Consider the following 19919-nt stretch of genomic DNA (forward strand, 5'->3'; position numbering starts at 1 on the left):
AACTATTAACTATTGGGAAAGCTCCACAAAGTCTCATGAGACCATATTCTAGCCATACACGTATCCACTCAATGAGTGTCATAAAACATTGCCTGAAAGAATTCATCTGACAGAAAGTGGTGTTAGATCCAGGTTTAGTTTTATTACTGTTTGTTCCAGATGTTGTTTAAAGATTTCTAAAAAAAATAAAAAATAAAAACTGAAAAAGTGCAATTCTTGCGCAACCAGTGATCCATTCATACATTCAGAAAGACTGTAAATTCTCTACTCAAGGCAAGACAAGCTCCCTGAATAGAAATTCCATAAATTCCAAACAGCTACAGCAATGGAAAATACAGGAATAGAGGACAGAACGGTCAGTTTAGTTCTTGTACCACCGGCTCGTCTTCTTTTCCCTGTCTCAGCTCTCACAGTAACATGCTCTTTGACATTAACATTGAAACCGCTGAGAGGCACGATTTAAGATCACAAACCAATAGAGAAAGCATGTTATATATATTAAAAAAAATCGAAATCTTCAATGTCAAGAGTTCCTTTTTGTTCTGTAAAATATCCAGTCGATTCATAAGTTTCCCTCTATCTCAGAGCAGTGTAGTTCTATTGGGCTGATCTATTCTTGGCACATGGAGGTGGGACAACAGTCAGCCCTCAGGGATGAAACATGGCCTTCTTCACTCTGCTCCAAACGTCATCATGGGGCACTCAAGTTACTTTGCAGTTAGGTGACAGTAACTTTATGTGTCATGAAATATATCAATTTATTAAAATATCCTTCAAGATTTAGGAAGATTTAGACAGACACTTGGACATTGGACAAAAGGACATTGGCAAAGGTTCTAAGCACTTAAGTTTATTAGCTTTAAATTATATTTTAGTAGTGAAAAGAGACCAAAACAAAATAGAGAATGGTACAATAAGCTTTAACAATGATTCTAAACTGGAGCAACGCTGCTTTAAAAATATCTACAGGTAGTCAATGAGGCACAGTTAAGTTTGTAGCATCTTCTCATGAGTAAACTGATGCAGCTAAGTGTAAAACAAGGATACTGACACATTAATGAATGGCAATGCGTTTGTTCAAATATAGCAGTCTAAATAAATAGAAAAGTAAAAGGGACCTACAACAATAGGAAATGAAAAGCAAAACCACATATGTTCAACTTATGCTAAGAAGGAAAGAAAATAGTTGTGTGACTTTATTCCAACACATTCAATTGTTGGAATTTTTGCAATGTGCCAGATGGACATTTCAGTTAACCTAATACAATACGTATAAATGTCAGATGTTTACATATTTCAAGTTATGATTCTTGGAAAAAAGGTGAACAGAAAAACATCTCAGAATAACTTCAACATAAAATCATACATAGATAACCAAAAGGTAAAACAAACTGGGCAGTTACAGGTAAAGCAGAAATGTATGGTTAAAACTCACATTTAAATGGTGACAAATGCAGTATTGCTGGCTTAAAAAAGTACTCCACCAATTTCAGATTGCCTTTCTATAACATAATCAGACACAAAGGATGGTATTATCATAATCGATGCGGTAGAACCAGATATATCGTCTTTTTTATTCCACGCATTCCTCTTTTTTGTCAAAACTGGATACCTACAGTACCAACAATGCAACTCGACCACCAGCGCTTCAGGCAAATATTTGGGTGTGTTATGCTAGTAGTGTCTACATAGCCTCGAGCCACTAGCCTTAAGCAGAGATGAGTAGTGGGCTACAGAAGTCTGGTAACCATTAAGTAATTTTCAGATTTCACACAGATCCCTCCACAAGAAAGCCACAAAAAGCTTCATACAACTCTTTTCACATTTGCGGTTCCCCTTTAAATGCCTTAAACTTTGTAACGGTTCTGATAATTCAATAAACGTTTCGTTCAGTACAGTGACACCATATAAAAATAACCCTTGTGTTATTATTTACTGAAATGAGGTAATCATATAATTTAACTTTACTGAACTTAACAATAGTTGGCGGGGAGTATTTTTTGCATGCTCCTCAGTAAAACTACCTGCAACATATGAGACAAGATACCTCTACAATCAACCCTTATGCGATCTATACACCAAACAGACTGAACATCAGAGGAGAGAAGTGAGGTAGTATGACTAGAAAAACACTAAAGCAAAGAGCTATATAAAAGGTTTCCACACTGAACTCTATATCATTGGATTAGTAAACCAAAATGAGTCTTACAGTAAGATTAATACATTGACATTAAACGACATGAATTCTCCGGCAACCAGCACAGGCCATGACTGACCCATCACATGTAGAGAGACCAAATGAAGAACTAACAATGCCAGTGATAAAAAGTGGTCCAAAGAGTGAGTGCATCTAGAAATGGGGGATATAAAATTAACTAAAATAGCTGAACATCCAATTAACTTACCCCTTAAATGAAAGACAACAACCTTCAATGAGTTAGACCTGCTATAACTAAATTTAACAATATAGGAAAAAGTGCTTTAATAAAAAGGATTCTTTACAGATTAGATTCGATAGCCATGTTTTACTTAACATGGCTATCTGAGTTGTTTTTTTGTTAGATATATTTTTTTGCATTTTGCCTTTATGTGTTAGTGGATGGCTTAGAGGGCGACAGGAAACTGGGAGAGAGAGGAGAATGACCTACAAAGGTCCCTTGCTGGAATCGAACCAGGGACGCTGCCATTATGTGGCATGCGAGTAACCACTCAGCTACCAAGGCACTCCTAGGACTGGAGTTTTAATAACACAGCTTAAAAAAAATCCTTACCAAAAAGGTGAGATTGAAGAATGATATGGACAGATCAAATGGACAGTACAGTACATTCTGACTGAGGTGGAATTCAGGAGAAGAGCTTTTTTTGCTTGAAGTAGGCATCAAACCGACACTGGGCATAGTCCTGCAAAACAATATGGTTCACTGTGAGGAAGGTATACTTACATTTATCACTAGATAGACACTGTAGAGTGAAGAATGTGTGTAAAAAATTTAACAAATTCCACCAGACTTAAGAAAAGAAAGAAAAAAGAAAGAAAGAAAAATGCACTTACCATATATCCAAATTCAATCTTAGATATCTTTGCTTGAATGATGGACCACAAACCCCAGAGGAAGTGTGACGCTAATGCATACCTACCAGTCAAAACAAAAAGTGATGACGACAAAACAAAATAAAGGTCAACGCTGATTCAGATACAACTTGTTATTACACAGTCATTATAATGCTGCAATTTTTCATTGCAACACACATTACCTGTTAGCCTCTATTATCATGTCCTCTTCAATCTGTTTCTGGTCCATTGTCGAGTTTGTTCTCTGTTCTGCCAAATAACTTCTGATGAAATGAAGCTGCAATATAGAGTAAAATTATGAGTGACATTTTTCATATATATTATTAAATATTCACATTTGTTGTCAGTTTGTTACAGGCATATTTGTCCCTTACGTTCCTCACCAGCAACAGTAAATATTGGCAATAACCCCAACACTCATTTTTAGCTTTGCTCCACTCCATGTAATATTATTTATATTTTATATGTATTTATTTTATTGTCATGTTTGATTATCTTTAAAGGCAGTGGTTTTAGTTTCAGCAACAGATAAAACAATACTCAAAAGTACTTTTTAGATGTTGCACTAAAACAGTTTCTAGGACAATTTAATTAATTCAATAATTAAAAAAATAAAATAAAAAAATGTCAATGTTATATGATGCAAACTATTGTGGGACATTGTAATCGAGTTCTAGTATGCACCAGAATTGGTTCGCAGCAGGCCTAGTAACAAAAACAATCACTTAACTGCAATACCCAATGTTCAAATCAGGATTTAAACAATATATCAAACAAACAGACTTCCATTAAAAATAAAAAACAACTCAATTTGTTGATTGGAATTCCTGCTAGGGCCACTGTATTTAATATACACAGCTCTGTCTCAAACTCAAACTTGCATTACCAAGTAGTACCACCAGGAGGCAGTATGAAGGCACGATACTTGTGAATCTGTCTGAGACTCAGAGGAAATAAGTGAGGAGAAAAACATTTTATCAACAACTAATACGAGAGAGTTACTATATAAATTCTGGGCACCATCTTAAGATCTTTGATGAGTATAAATGTAAATTTAGTGGAAAACAACAAACATCTACACCGTGTTCGTGTAATATATCCAATGCTCCTCATTTAAATGTTGCAATTGCCTGAACTAGACTGACACTGTGTTTAATTTTCTGTTTGACCTATTTTATCATCTTAAGTAAAAAATTTGAATTTTGTTTAAATTTAAGTTTTGACATTTACAATTACTTTTTGAGGTTTTCAATTGTAACAATGATGTGAGCATTTATATTTATCAATTAATTTTCCCATTTAAAAGGTATTATGGCAATTCTGTTATAAGCATATGTGTCAGTAAGTGAACATTTAACCATTATATGTAATTTAACCTAACGGGTCTTCATTAAGAGCAATCAAGCACATTAGGTCAAAGAAAGGCAGTATCTTTATCTGACTACAAGTTATTTACACTGACCTGCTGCTCTCTGGTGGGATAGTCCTCTGGTGTGGCTTTGTAGAAGGGCCACTGGTCATAAGTGTAATTATACATCCACTCACAGAAATGGTTCCCAAAATCAAAACCCCTAAACAAAAATAAATATAGAACATATCAAGCCACAATTAAAAATTTAACCCAGACCACACATTTCTGAATGGTGTTTGACACTGTTGATGTGAGATTTTTTTTTTTTTAATCAATCCCTTAACATCAAATCTATGACTAGGAGTTCACAACTCACCTGTAGTTGTAACTGCTGTACTCGAAGTCTATCAGCATGAGTTTGTCTGTTGGGGTTTGTTCCCTATCGTCAAGGATCAAAATGTTACCTGGAGAGGCAAAATAAAAAGTGAAAAAACAAAATCCCCCACACTGATAATTCACACTCTCTAATTACTTCAGACAGTACTAACTCATAAAATGACCATGATATGTTATCAGAGATTAAGGGAACATGCTAAGTTGAAATACTGGCTTCTGTGACTATAACACTACAGTCAGTATGTTCTCCTTTGAAATGTGCATTCCAGTGCTGTTTTTGTTTTGGCCTGTGTGATTTGGCCCACTGCCCATTCAACCTGATTGTTTTTAACACATTATGTTCCAGCATCGCGTAATGCAGTGTTTTTAACACATTATGTGCCAGCACCGCGTAATGCAGTGTTAAGAGTTCCTGGTCATTTCATGTATTTCTGTGAGATCAGATTGACTCCCATTTCAACACCCAAGGTTGCCAAATATGAAAAATTGGCACACAAACACAGCATACTGCAGCCATGGAGGCAAGACAACAATCTGGATCAACTGAGATAGACTGTTCCAATTATGGTAAATCTTAATGCTTAATACAGTGATATTTCAGATGACATGACTTTAAATGCGACTTTTAAATAGAGTCCTGATGCCAACATCCCCCAACACCTTTGGCATCAAATGGGATATCGTCAGTGCTTTTTTGGCTGAGGAAATTAATGCAACCATACTCCAAAATCTGGGTAGACTGGAGGCTCTTATAACACCATGATAATTCCAAGATTTTGGAATACATTAAATGGGTATACTTATGTACATCATAGGGATGTCCCGATCCAGCTTTTTGCACTTCCGATCCGATACCGATATTGTAGCTTTTAGCATCGGCCGATACCGATACCGGCCGATCCAAGCATGTATTAAAGATTAAAGATATTTACTTATTTTGTTGTTATACTCATGGTGAAAAGGGTTTTACTCTTAAGAACAACTAGCCAACTTAATTAGGTTAGTTTGAATAATCCACAATGGTTGGTAATAAGAAGCTGACCTGTTTATTCTTAACAGGGTTAAATAAACACAAAATAGACAAAATAATAAATAGTCAATTAACCACACAAACTGAATTGGCATCAGTGCTCTGCTCTTGAACAAGAAGAGTGTAAACCAAGGCTTAAAAAGCCATCAGTGCAAACAATATTGTAAACTGTATGAAAAAAGCAAAACACACAAAAAAGCTGAGTAGAAAATAAATAGTGGGATGCTGGACAGGTCGCTAGGTGTGCTGAAAAACGCGGACCGGATTTGGGGAGAAAAGCTGAAAAAAACTGGAATGGATTACCTACATCGGTGCGCTGGAAAACACGGACCGGAGTTTTGAAAACAAACTGGATCGGGAGTCCGGATCGGGATTTTCCCGTGCAGGCCGATCCGATATTGATATGCATTTTTTTGCTAATATCGGCGGCCGATCCGATCCAAATATCGGATCGGGACATCCCTAGTACATCATGGTCACATATGGGTATAATGTTTGGGTGCACATATACTTTTGGCATAGGTTGATGTATATGAACATGAGCTGTCCCTATTAATAACTATATCCTAGTCTTTCTTCCTGTGACTTATGTAATCTAACGCTCTTCTAGGAAAACTGAAAGTGAAGCCAGAGGGCAGATCAATCAGTCCTCATTAGAAGACTGAGACTATAGGGAGAAACCTTATGAGGGGAGAGGTTTTTTACCTTCTTGGACATCATTGTGGCAGAACACCACAGGCGATGGAGTCGCAGCCAGCAATGCCCTGAGGAGAGAAGGGAGTGGTCAATCAAACAAAAAGGAAGATGAGGGAAAGAGTATGCCAGTGTTACAAATGCAGGTAGAGTAACTCACGCATTATTATTACTCAGTAATGAAAAGGGTTAGGGTTAGGCCTATAGATAAGACATTCACTTGAGGCTCAAGTACAAAAGAAGAGATGTCCAACCTTAAAACCATAAACCATAGAAACTACACTGGGGCAATGAGACACAAACATTATCTATACCTCTCACTGTTTTACAGGCTGAATTACATAACATTCATTACAATTTCATTCCTGCTGGTGAGGAACATACAAGGAGCAATATACTGTATGTATGTACTGTATCTCATCTAACTGTCAATATTTTGAAGTGATTAATTACACGGGTTACGAGACATACAGTTCATAGAGTACATACTCGGTCATTCTGATTACCTATGTACCCAGTCAGATAACCCCATACCCTTTAGTGTGTATTTACAGATAGAGAAAAGTGGAAAATGACAACTCTCTGGAGGCTCAGGAAGACGCATCTGAAATTCTGAAGCTCTAGTTGTGGAAAGAAAAAAAATTGATTGATTGAACTGCCTAGGGCAGGCTAAGAAAAACAGTATAGCTGTGCAAGCAAAAGCTACGTTGTCAACTGTGATAGGTTTTAAGACTACAGATGACAGCAGCAAATAATAAAGACATGTACATGCATCTTACAGTATATCGGCTTCATTGCGAGATTGGTGCATATCTTCAAGATAGCAATTTTATTCATAGATAATCATAGACAATAAACACTGGGCTGTTTCTCTATTGGCTGCTGAGGTCAGACCACCAGGAGGACTCGGCACTGAAGTCGTGGAGGCACTGGGACAAAGGTCAGCCGTTAGAGTGGCAACAAACATAGCACTAGTCCTGTCCCTAAGATTAAAGTATTGTGTGTTATCAATCTCCAGCCACAGCAATATAACACTGTAATTACTACAATACTGTAATAATGATTGCATACACTATTTTACAACTAGCATGATATTTCTGACCATTTTACTTACTGGTAGTCTTATCTTGTCTGGTAGTGATGACATAGTGTACTTTTCTTATTATATGTACTTTCTGTATATGTACTGTGTCCTTGATCTAACTTATCTGTTACAATAAAGACTATTCAAACAGAAATCACATTAGTAAAGTCCCAATGGTTAAGTTTTATGCTAACCTGTTGTTAATTGGATAAATATATAACTATATTGGTTTTCAGAGTTCACATGTAACTGTGTTCCTTGACATGAGGATTCTACCATTCTTGAGGTTCTTGGTGGTGGCCGCCTAATGTGAGAAATGAAACAGGGCAAACTGTTGCTGCCTAAAGTGTAGATGGAAATTACAGTGGGTAATGTGAGATGTCTCTGACGAAACAACATCTAGTTGGCACTTGGCTAAAGCTATGATGATTGCATCATCGCTCTGCTATTTGTCTTCCAGGTCTGTGAGTCAAAGTCAATAATAAGTTATTTGCCACAAACTTTGTGGGTGCTGGATGGAGGGGACAGGAGATGCTAGGTTTTATTTGACCATTTTCATGAACCTTACCTACCATAACTGTAAGGTGTTATGTATGCCATATGTATGTGGCCATTCCTATTGCGGCAATACAAAGTATTTGTCTATTTGAAGCCTGTAACATGACTCACCGGAGGCTCTCCAACTCGGCAGGCAGGTTGAACTTCATTAGCTTGTTGTACTTCTTCACATGTGCTTCCCGAACAAACTTGAGCTTCATCACTTGATCCATGTATCTAATGGAAAACAACAGACAGGTAGCTCATGTAACTGATTTACCTATAAATAAACTGACAATTCTAGGAGAGGAGAGGGAGTGATATAGAGGTGTCCTTACTTATCAATGGTCCCAAACAGCCACTTGGGCTCTTTGTTAAAGGGCATAACCATATCATGAAAACGTGCCAACTTGGTGGCAATCTCAGCTGAGACTGCTGGGTCCGAAAGTTGATCTGTGCGCATTCGGGTATTCTGTGAAAATGGATTAGCAGAAATGACTACTCATTACTACAAAATGCTTCCTCTACATTGAGAACGACGTCAAGTAACTATACAAGGTCATTAATATAGGCATAAATGTGATGGTGTTCACAAGGCAACTAAAAAGTACTGCTCAATTTAAATGCATTTCTAAAACACTTACATTACATTTTACATTAAAGCACAAAGAGTTTTCAATGGACATTACATTTTGACATTGAATGTGAAATACTTTCAGGAACAGATGTGACAATAACACATATAACTGTGTGTACCTAATGAAAGTCAGGACATTTGTCAATTCTCCCCATACACTTTAAAACATGTTCATACAACTTGGCTAAAGATAACAACAACGTAAAGCATATGAAACAGACTGTATGTTTCCTCACTAAGATAGCTATACAAACATTTGTGCAATTATGTGCTATCTTTAAGAGAATCAATTTCAGTTGAAAACCAGTGTTGTGAGGATATTTTTGCCGATCCCTCAATTTGAGGGTTAAGACTTGGTTTGGTTAGAATTAGGTTTAGGTTCAGTTTAGGGTAAGGTTTGCATTAAGGCATTTAGTCGTGATGGTTAAGGTTAGTGTAAGGGGCTAGGGAATGCATTATGTCAGTGAGTCTTTATGTGTGTATGTGTGTGTGTATGTGTGTGTGTCCCCTACTGGAAGATATTGTTCTAAGCGTCCGTCTGGAAAGATGCCATAAAGTTTGGGCCCTAAAGTTCGTTCTGCCAGGATTGCAAACATCACACTCTCCAACACCAAGGAGTCCACACCCTGTGACAGAGATACACAGAATGACAGACAGATACAGTTTGATGGTGATTTTAGCTTCTATCATGCTTTTATGTATAGAACAACGACACCATAATACTAGACTGGCTATAATAATGGTATATAATTGTTCTCCCCATGATATAAAGCACAACAGCACATATTCAAGGACAAAAAATAATTCTTGAAGAACTCTACTAGACAGACCAACCTGCAGGATGGCACCATAGATCCTGAGGAGCACCTGGTGTGGTTCTTCTCCCTCACAGGGCACATGGTCAGGCAAACTACACAGATACAGCAGGTTACTTAGTCCACCACTGAAAAACAAAATAACCAGTGTTATCTCATTGGTGAAAAGTTTAGTACGACCTTTCAGAAGAATGTCATGAAGATTACCCAGAAAACACCAACAAAAGAGTGCATTTGTCCTTGGATGGTTAAGTTAAGAGCTCTTTACACAAATAAATGGCAATGTTAGAAGGGTGCTGAGTGGATATGAGTTTTTAATGAATATATACATGCAGTGACCACTTTATTAGAAACACTTGTGCAATCTAATATTCAGCAGCTCTGCCATAAATTCTACTTTTTCAGTTTGTATTTACACTGTCAGAAAGGTGATACTTCTACTGTATGTTTATTATGATCATCCTCATATTTGAATATACATTGGGGAAGGGGGAGGGGTTATTAGAAACACTTTTGGCTATAACGCACCACCACCCACTGCGACCTCAATAATAAAACTAAAGTGCGACAGTCACCTATCTGTATGAGTTTGTAAAAGTAGAATCTATGGCAGATATTAAATTGGATTGCATTAGATTGCACAGGCTATTAAAGTGCTCAGTGAGTTTGTATGATCACAAATATGTTGAAAAACATGATAACAGCAACACCACAGGAAATGGAAATAATCAGTGAGCTAAGACACATAATAGTAACACGTATTTCTTTAAGTTCCTAGTCTGCGATTATGATGAACTTACTCTTGTTTTTACCCTCAGTACAAGACAACACTGAAGTCAACATCCAATTCAGGGATTAAGGGAAAAGTTAAAGGAAACAAATAATGATATTTAGAGGCTGATTCTGTTTTTGCACCACATACACTTGATAATGAGAATGTAGTAAAAACCTCAATACTGATTAAACCCACTTTCAGATTTGTGCAACTTTCATTTTTCTTATTAGAACTGCAAAAATTGTGATTTTACTGACATTTCTCCATCCTGTCCACATTTGACCAGGTCCAAAAACTACTATATTTAGACAAATCAAATCGGGGCTACATTACCAAGGAGACTGCTGAGACTCACTGAAACATAGTTTCAGATTTGTGAAACCTTTATTCCATTTGTTAAAACAAAAAAAACCCACTATACTTACATCTGAATAATAATATAGTCCAGATTTGACAAGTCTCAGTCTATAGTGGCTTTTGAACTGGACCTGGCCTCATGCTCTGCGGAGAATTATTATAGTGAAATCGCCCTTTCTTCAGTTTTCACAAATAGAATAAAGGTTTCACAAATTTGAAACTGTGACTCTTTGGAGTCTCCTTGATGATCTAGTCCAGATTTGATACGTCTTAGTGCTGTGGTTTTTGAATTAGACCTTGTTTTATGTTGCCGGGAAGGGGAATCACAAAAGTGATCGCAAGGACAATAAAGGTTTCACAAATCTGAAATGGCTTTAAACAGCGTTAAGGTTTTTGCTATGATGTCTAATAGTTTTCCATTAGTGTACGTGGTGAAAACACGGCGAATCAGCCGCTCAATATCTGTTACCTTAACCCCCGAACTGTAACTGACTTTATTCACCTAACGATGCTGATTTGAAAATCCTCTTCTTGGATGGTCTTCCACGGCCCAGACAGAAAGTCTCGACACCAGGCAAACGCCCTGCCCTTGGTGTCACGGTCGACCTCCTCGGTTCTCCCATCCCTGAACGACTCTGCCTCCGAGTCGTCATCACAGTTGGCCCCGCAGAGGGGACTCGGGGTCCTCAGGTTTCTCTCATGGACAACCAAGCTTCCCACTCGTGTCTTCTCCGCCGGAGGACCAGCTTCTTCTACTGTCACAGCGGGAATGTTGTTGCAGAACAGCTCAGGCTCGGTCTGAAGTGCGCAGTCCTCCCTACTGCTACTGCCGCTGCTGCTGGTCACATTGCGACCAGACTGCATGGTGAATTTCCGGGCGAAGAGTAGAGGAAGACCGCTCCGAAGAGTTGGTCTGAAACGGCAGGAGGGACTCGCAGGCAGCTCACCGGTAAAGCTACTTAACCGGAAGAGCCAAACATAGCTGGATGGTCTGAGTCGCATGGAAGGGAGGGGGGGCGCGGTTGATAGCAACCATTAAAGTATCATATGCAGATGACTGTTACTTCCTCTTCTGCGCTAGCACACTCAGCGGCCGGGAAAGTGGTCTTAGCAAAACGGGCGTATTCACCGTCCAATCACAATTCGACTCAGTGTTCACCCGATATAGTGATTGGTTGTTTCTGAGTGGGAACGTCACATGTCATTTCACTTTACACTGAGTGTTTCTGGGAAATGTAGTTCGGCGATGAGCTGCGGTTTCAGATATCATCAGACCGTGGGTACACAATGCACACAACGTCAACCTTACCTACTTTCGGCCACAACGAAGAGTGAATGACCGACTGATTGACTGAATGAATGAATGAATTCATTAATAACTAAATAAATACATCTAGGCCCTACATCAACTTTGCTTCAGTCAGCCGACTTTTGTTTTGGAACAGACGCTGAAGCTATCCTTTAAAAACACAACAAACTGTGAGCTTTTCTCATTAATTTGGTTATGTAACAGAGTTCATTATATTGAAGAAATATATGTGCTGAGTTGAATATTATTCAGTAATGTGTTATAATTACACATAATGACATCGCTAATTTCTGTTGTCACAATAAATGTAGGTCTGAATATATAGTTAATGAATACTTGTATGATGTGTTTTTTTGTGAGGTCTTATTTTTGGCCAATCAGAGCTGGTTTAAAGGATGGGTTCAGGTTGCTGTTGTTTAGAGAAACCTAAACAACAGCAAGGTGTCCAAATGAACATTGAAACAGGGTTTTCTTGCTGTAATGAATTCTCCTGTTCATACTAACATTCAAAGATCCCTTCAAAATGCACTTACCATGTAAGTGATGAGTGACATTATCCACTGTCCTCCTTCTGTGCAAAAATGTATTAAGCATTTATCTGAAGCTAATATGAAGCTTCCGCCATCCAAATTAGTCAAACCAAGTCACTATATTTCAATGTTATAGTGTTTTTAGTGCCAAAGTCTCTTTTTTTGCTGATATATTTCCACCACAGCTCACAGGGAAACACTGTCCTAGGAACCTATAGAGGGAACGTTTTGCTTAAGACTTTAAATGTGGCAGATATCAACTTGATATGACTAACTCAGATTGCCGAAGCCTTAAAATGAGCTTCAGATAAACATTTTAATGCATTTTGCACAAATTGACTGTTTGGACACTGTAGATTTTGGACCCCATCATTTACATTGAAAACACTATTTTATATGGGCTGTATTTCTTGGTGTGTTTGCTGAAGATTATTGTTTGTAACCGCTCTCTCCTGTCCCCTCCACAGTTTTTGCCTTCCCCACCTGCTGGTGCCCTGCCTCTGTCCCCTGGATCCCTGTCCTTGTGCACTGCCTTCCCCTTGTGGACATTCCCTCACCAACCTTCCCTGGAACCCTACCCCAGACCCAGCCACTGCTCCCTCACTACCCCTACTCTACCTGTTATTAAAACCCTGCTGTTTTGAGTTACCTCCAGTTTGTTTGCTCGTCTCTGGTCTGCTCTGGGGTCCTATTGTTTCTGGTCATGACACTCCTTAAGTTTTTCAAGTTGGGTATATATATTATATATTCATTGCCTATTAAAGAGGTTGAAACCCCCCCATGTGAGGAGCCATCTGCCTATTTCCCAGTTTTCTTTTCCATGAGAGTGAATTGTTGCATTAACATTTTTAAAAGCCATATATATTAGAATATAAGCATTACTGATTGGGTTTTTCAAAACATTATTTTTCTTTGGTAAATTCAAGCATGCTAATTGTCACGCTGTATTTATGTTATTTAGTAAGCCATGCTTAATGTCCAGTATGTTTGGGAGCAACAGGATATAGTTTGAGTGGCAGCAAATGGGTAAGGACATTCTAGAGCACTAGGAATATCCTTTAAGAACTTGTGTAGTGTAAAGTAAAACACACAGCATTGGGATATAACACAAATGGCGTATAATGGTTTTCAAAACAATGACAAACTGCTCAAATGTTTATTAGCTTAATATGTATGTAACAGAGCTATGCCAGTTAATTTACTGATTTGAAGTTGGAACGATTATCACTTATATTTTCTGTTGCATTAGTATTAGCTTTTATGGGTCCTTCTGTGAGGTCACAGTGTAAATAATTGTTCTGAATGATGAATTTATGATATCAGAAAACACCAGCCATTTGAAGATTTATTTCAAACTCAATCAGTTTTCAGTACACTTTGTGAACAGAGATTTCATGATAAATTCTGTCTGGATGATGTTACTGAGTACTCAAGCTTGGGTCAACGATGACAACCTCATGACTGCTAACCACAGTGGTCTCAGCCCTGGTGTCTTTCTTGGCTGAAGCAGCAATATCCCTCCCTGTGTACAATACAAGACAGTGGTCAATTGCAGTCAGAAATTAGGTTAAATAAGACACAGATAAGATAATATCAGACATCAATTATTCTCTTGGCAAAGATATCTTCAGCTAAGAGCTTTTCTAATTCTTACACCACAGATCATGCTGTTCATGTATAACACCTGACAAACATTAACTTCCTGTACTAATCTCAGTAATAATTAAGCGAAACATACTGTAAGCACCATGCTACTTACTGTTTCTGAAGCACCTGGGCTCGCAATTATCTACAGCAGAGGCCTTGCACACAGCTGCATCACAGTGGATATGTATCTGTTCGAAAACAAATGTAATGTTAGTAAATGAAGTGATACTGAAATTAATATAAAAGCAAATTCCCCCATAAACACATTTTCTCTAGATCAGTGGTCTCCAACCCTGCTCCTGGAGAGCTACTGCCCTGCATGATTAAGGTATATCCCTACTCTAACACACCCAATTCAGATTATTGGGTTGTTATCAAGTAGCTGAAGCTTGTCAGGACTTGATAAGGAGTACATTATTAGAATTAGGTGTGTTAGAGTGGGGAGATACCTAAAACATTCAGGGCAGTAGCTCTTCAGGAGCAGGGTTGACCACTGTTGCATCCCATACTGTAGTTGCATCCCATACCTTTTCCTTGAGAGGAGTCATAACCTCTGGATCTGCCCCTCCCTTGCCAGGATTTTTAGAGCCTCCTTTGCCAGGATTGGAAAGTCCAGTAGAAACAAAAGTGAACATGTTGAAAATGAAACGCCTGTGGTGGGTTGGGTACATGAGTCCTGATGAGCCATCCACATGAACCAGGGTTGTAGTGTAGCGATCATCCCGGTAGGGGCAGCTAGAAAAGAGGAGAGAGGGTGGAAGGGACATTGAGTTGAGCATTAAAAAGGCTCATATGTGCTCATCTCTCAAGTCTAACTAGCTCTTACTCTTACCCATCAATCAGCAGGTCCCACTGAGGATCACTGAAAGGGTTGCGGTCAATAGTTGCCCAGCATCTTCCAAGAGTCAAGACAATGTTGGGGTCAGTCCTCTCCAGCATTCGGACCTCAACGTACACACGTGTCCTGAGAACCTTTACGACAGGGTAATCAGATTCTACGTAGAAGGAGTTGTAAGCCACTTCCTCTGCACAAACAGAAGAATTTGTTGGTTACACAGTCATTGCCAAAAGAAACTACCTGCACAAGGTACCTTCCTCACACTAACCTTCGTTACAACCCTTTGTAGTACACTGTCCATTGGCCAACCTGAGCTCCACACGTAGGGGTCCAGGAGCTGCAACTGGGAATGGTGCAGGAACATCGCCAACCTCAATGACCAAAGCCTCAACTGTGGTGCCAATATATTTACACTGGATATACAATCTGAGACAAAAATAAGGTTTTGTGTGAGTCAGTTAGAAAATCATCTGAGTGAGGTTTGGTTTGAAAACATCACAATGAACTAACCCCTTGTGGAGAATTCAAGGTTACTACCCTACCCTACCTACACCACTGCAGTATCTGAATATGTTTAGCTCCAGTGTACATCTTAACATGCAGTCATCACTCAGTGTTAAAGAAAGAAAAACACTTACTCATAGTGGCTGTCTCTGGTAATGGCTCCGTGGGGTCCAACAGCGACTTCATAAAAGGAGGACATCCTGTTCTCATAGATTATAACACCTGGCTCCTCCTACAGTTAATTGGCAGTATTTCAGTCTTTATTACCTCACAAAAGTGATCGCAAATCTAATTAAAGTCCTATGAGTAACAACCCTTACCGTCATGACAGTGCCGCAGCCGTAGACAGGGAACTGGTAGATGGCAAAAGCTGGAGTGGTGCCAACAGGGTTGCACGTTCCAGTATCTCCAAGGAAAGTAATAGACTCCAAGTCAAGGTTAGGTAGGGTGGCGTCTCTGGCCACCACCAGAATGATCTGGGCATCCTTGGTGCATTGAAGAGTCACTGAATAGAACAAATAAGAGAGCAATCATCAGGGCTCATGCATTTAAACACATTAAAGTTCACCTTAAGTTTCAAATATAAAATATTCTAAAACCACTCACTTAACTTGAATGTTTTACAGTTTGCAACAAGAAGTTCTGTGAGGAGTAGGGTAATACTTACCGGATTTGCCATAAAAGCATGTGCGTCCATCGAAGCAGCAGTTTATAGCCTCACAGTCTGAACCCGAGATACTTGGAGCGCCACACCTTATCTTGTATTGCTCTTCTACTTCACAAGTGTGAAATGCACTTGGGTCTGATGTTTTTGAAGGGTTCTTTATCTGGGGCTCTTGAGTCTTCTGATGGTGCCTGTTATCCTGAGTTGGCTTGGGCTTCTGAGGCAGCTGTAGACTGGGATATTGAGCATCAGCCAGACAGCAAAACAGAGCAAGTGCCAGAAGACAGCCACAAATCAACTTCATTTCCATGGTTTCACACGAGCAGCAAGGAACACCAGGTGCTGTGAAAGATATGGTGCAACTACGCTGACTTTTATAAGATAGGGTTATGCTGACTTGTTGATATCTCACATCCTATTTGCTACTCACACCTGCCAATCAAATGTTTCAGTTACCAGTTGGTCTGTGGGGAAGGACTGAAGAGTACAGAGACAATGTTTAAAAGGAAACTCAGAAACAAAATTACAGAAATGTTACAGAGACGTTGCATCTGTGGATACTAACAGCATACATAATAGAAAACACACTATTTAGTCCACATGTTGATTGGTATCTGTACCATGATTTCTACAGAGAGCCCACTTATTGTTATTGATCCCAAATCAATGAAATACCAGCTTGTGTAAACAATTTCAAAACACAAACCCTCACAGGGTCTGTATGACCTACACAGTTCTGGTCACAATGTATTAGCACAGCAGGGCTTGACAAAACAAATACTCTTCTTATCTTTAAGAGCATTTTGCCATTGCAAAAATGTACAAAATAATGAAGCCATACCTCCTCGTTGTGCAAGACAAAACATAAAAATTCCCAACTGACAAGCATCCACAGTTTAAAGAATAAGTAACAGTTGGAGTTACATAATTAATGAAATATCTAGTTCAGTTTTGACTCAACTTTAACTTGAGCATAAAACATAATACGTAAAGACATGAATCATTCTTTTAATGAAAGTTATTTCTAATGACTGTTTTTGATATCTAAACATGCTGGCTCAAATGAGATTGTATGGAACTTTAACTAGAGTTATGACTAGGCAAAACTAAAGAAGATACAGTACTGTGCAAAAGTCTTAGGCCACCATCATCATACAAACAGAAAATACAGGAAATATGTACACAAAATGTAACATTAATTATTAAATATTTTTATTAATTGAGACTCCATTCCATTTAGGATTTTAGGCAAGTATTTAGTGTGATCTCCCCTTAAGCTTGAGCAATAGCAGGAACCTGGCTCTCTTAAAACTGAATGGAATGGAACCTTTATTAATAATAATAATAATAATTACTAATTAATGTAAAATGTTGTGTACATAGTTCCTGTATTTTCTGTTTGTATGATGGTGATGGCCTAAGACTGTTGCACAGTACTGTATCTTGATTTTATTTTTCATAAATCAACAAAATATATACATATCTGGAGGATACTGGAAACATTATACAATGTGATTTTTTTTTACAACAGGATCAGCTATGCATTTTTTTTTTTTTTACAAATGCATTGGGAATAAACATTATTACATGACAGGTTGATAATTCAAAACAACATGACATTTTTACTAGTCAAAACACCTTTCAAAGACACACACATACCAAATGATATTTGGAGATATATGTTATCCAGAGATCATGAAAACTCATAGAAATTTCAAAGAGTTTGTGGTTATTGACAACTTTGTTCCACAGATCATTGTAGGGAAAATGTTGTAAACCCACGTGTATTTTCTTTCTTTTATACAAGTAACTTAATGTTTGCAGATGAATTAAATTAAGTAAATGTCTATATCATAACATATCTCTGGCTTAGTTTTGATTAGTCTTACTCTATGTTCAATAGCATTTTCAGTAGTAAGTATATACGTTTTAGATTTAGAAATTATGATTAAAATATCTTTGTGAGGAATCAAAATGTATTGACTTGAAATTATGATTGTGTTGAACAAATATCTTGGATTTGGGTTTTGATATATCTTCTATCTGAGTTTTCAATATCTAAATTTTGAAATAAAATCTTCTTAGATCTGGAAATATAAGATTTGTGATTTTAGGTGCTGCAGGTACAAATTCAATATAAGATTAGAACAGCACAAGACATATTGATCAAATACATGTCAGTGTGACAGTTACACTCCTGGTTAGGGCCCGAGCTGCGACTGCAAGTCACCTGGCGAAAGCCCTATTGAAATTGTAATGTTTATTAGGGCCCGAGCGGCGACTGCAAGTCGCCTGGCGAAAGCCCTATTGAAATTGTAATGTTTATTATTAGGGCCCGAGCGGCGACTGCAAGTCGCCTGGCGAAAGCCCTATTGAAATTGTAATGTTTATGATTAGGGCCCGAGCGGCGACTGCAAGTCGCCTGGCGAAAGCCCTATTGAAATTGTAATGTTTATTATTATTATTATTATTAGGGCCCGAGCGGCGACTGCAAGTCGCCTGGCGAAAGCCCTATTGAAATTGTAATGTTTATTATTAGGGCCCGAGCGGCGACTGCAAGTCGCCTGGCGAAAGCCCTATTGAAATTGTAATGTTTATGATTAGGGCCCGAGCGGCGACTGCAAGTCGCCTGGCGAAAGCCCTATTGAAATTGTAATGTTTATTATTATTATTATTATTAGGGCCCGAGCGGCGACTGCAAGTCGCCTGGCGAAAGCCCTATTGAAATTGTAATGTTTATTAGGGCCCGAGCGGCGACTGCCAGTCGCCTGGCGAAAGCCCTATTAAAATTGTAATGTTTATTATTAGGGCCCGAGCGGCGACTGCAAGTCGCCTGGCGAAAGCCCTATTGAAATTGTAATGTTTATTATTATTATTATTCTTCCGACATTTCGTGCCCCAATTTCGCCCCTTTCCCAAATGCGAAAATGCTTATACTTTTGCACGGACGTCCGGCCTCATCCGAAATTCGATATTTTTTGGGTGGTCGCACATGGTCGACGCAGAATGGCGGAATAGCGCCCCCTACAAAGTCCAAAAATGCCCATAGGGAATTTTGCTAACTTTGTCCTATGCTCACAAAATTCGGTACACATAAGTATTATACCCACATATGCAAAAAAGCCTCTTGACCTCATGACCTCAACCCAACAGGAAGTCGGCCATTTTGGTTTTGATTTTTCCCGCCTAAAATTAACTCCTCCCACAGCGTTCGCCCGATCAAGTTCAAATTAGGTACGCAACATCTCCAGACCTAGCTGAGCTTAAGTTGTGCTCTGCGCATCCGTAGGTCAAAGGGCGTGTCTGCCAGGGCTCAACTAACTTTGGCGTGCTCGCCATGTACATACGAGTGGCTCTCACGCCCACATACTTCATCCAATCAGCTTCAAACTTGCTGGACATGATGATGGCTCCGCCCTGAACGTCCCGATATATTAACTTCCCACGTAACTCATAGCGCCCCCCGGTAACAGGAAGTTAACTAAGATTCATTAAAATTACATACTTTGCCCCATCAACTTCATTCAGAACCAGTTGGTGAAGCTACATTATGAAGACTGTGAAGCTACGAGTAATGGCGTCCGTGTGGCGACGCGGCGACCATCAATTCCTCGCCATGAAAATAAGTTTGGCTTTTTGATGGCTTTATTGAACTCGTATCATCATGAAAATTGGTACA

The 19919-nt window shown here is 38.7% G+C and overlaps 2 protein-coding genes across 2 annotated transcripts; both read right to left on the reverse strand.

Annotated features, from left to right (window-relative positions):
* Positions 1-845: 845 nt before the first annotated feature.
* On the reverse strand, positions 846-11806 carry chkb (choline kinase beta). The gene is made up of 11 exons (XM_062421008.1): positions 11251-11806; positions 9636-9744; positions 9314-9427; positions 8503-8636; positions 8297-8401; positions 6556-6614; positions 4801-4888; positions 4536-4644; positions 3256-3350; positions 3053-3134; positions 846-2901 (listed from the first exon to the last, which is right to left on the reverse strand). Exons 1-11 carry the CDS (start codon positions 11748-11750, stop codon positions 2845-2847), a joined length of 1452 nt encoding a protein of 483 aa, XP_062276992.1. The 5' UTR covers positions 11751-11806; the 3' UTR covers positions 846-2844.
* A 2113-nt stretch (positions 11807-13919) lies between these two features.
* On the reverse strand, positions 13920-16597 carry LOC133981465 (zona pellucida sperm-binding protein 4-like). Its single transcript, XM_062420156.1, has 8 exons — positions 16244-16597; positions 15897-16081; positions 15711-15808; positions 15341-15498; positions 15067-15259; positions 14762-14969; positions 14347-14422; positions 13920-14109 (listed from the first exon to the last, which is right to left on the reverse strand). Exons 1-8 carry the CDS (start codon positions 16548-16550, stop codon positions 14006-14008), a joined length of 1329 nt encoding a protein of 442 aa, XP_062276140.1. The 5' UTR covers positions 16551-16597; the 3' UTR covers positions 13920-14005.
* Positions 16598-19919: the final 3322 nt, after the last annotated feature.

The sequence above is a fragment of the Scomber scombrus genome, chromosome 6 (assembly GCF_963691925.1).
Source record: "Scomber scombrus chromosome 6, fScoSco1.1, whole genome shotgun sequence".
Lineage (NCBI taxonomy): Eukaryota > Metazoa > Chordata > Actinopteri > Scombriformes > Scombridae > Scomber > Scomber scombrus.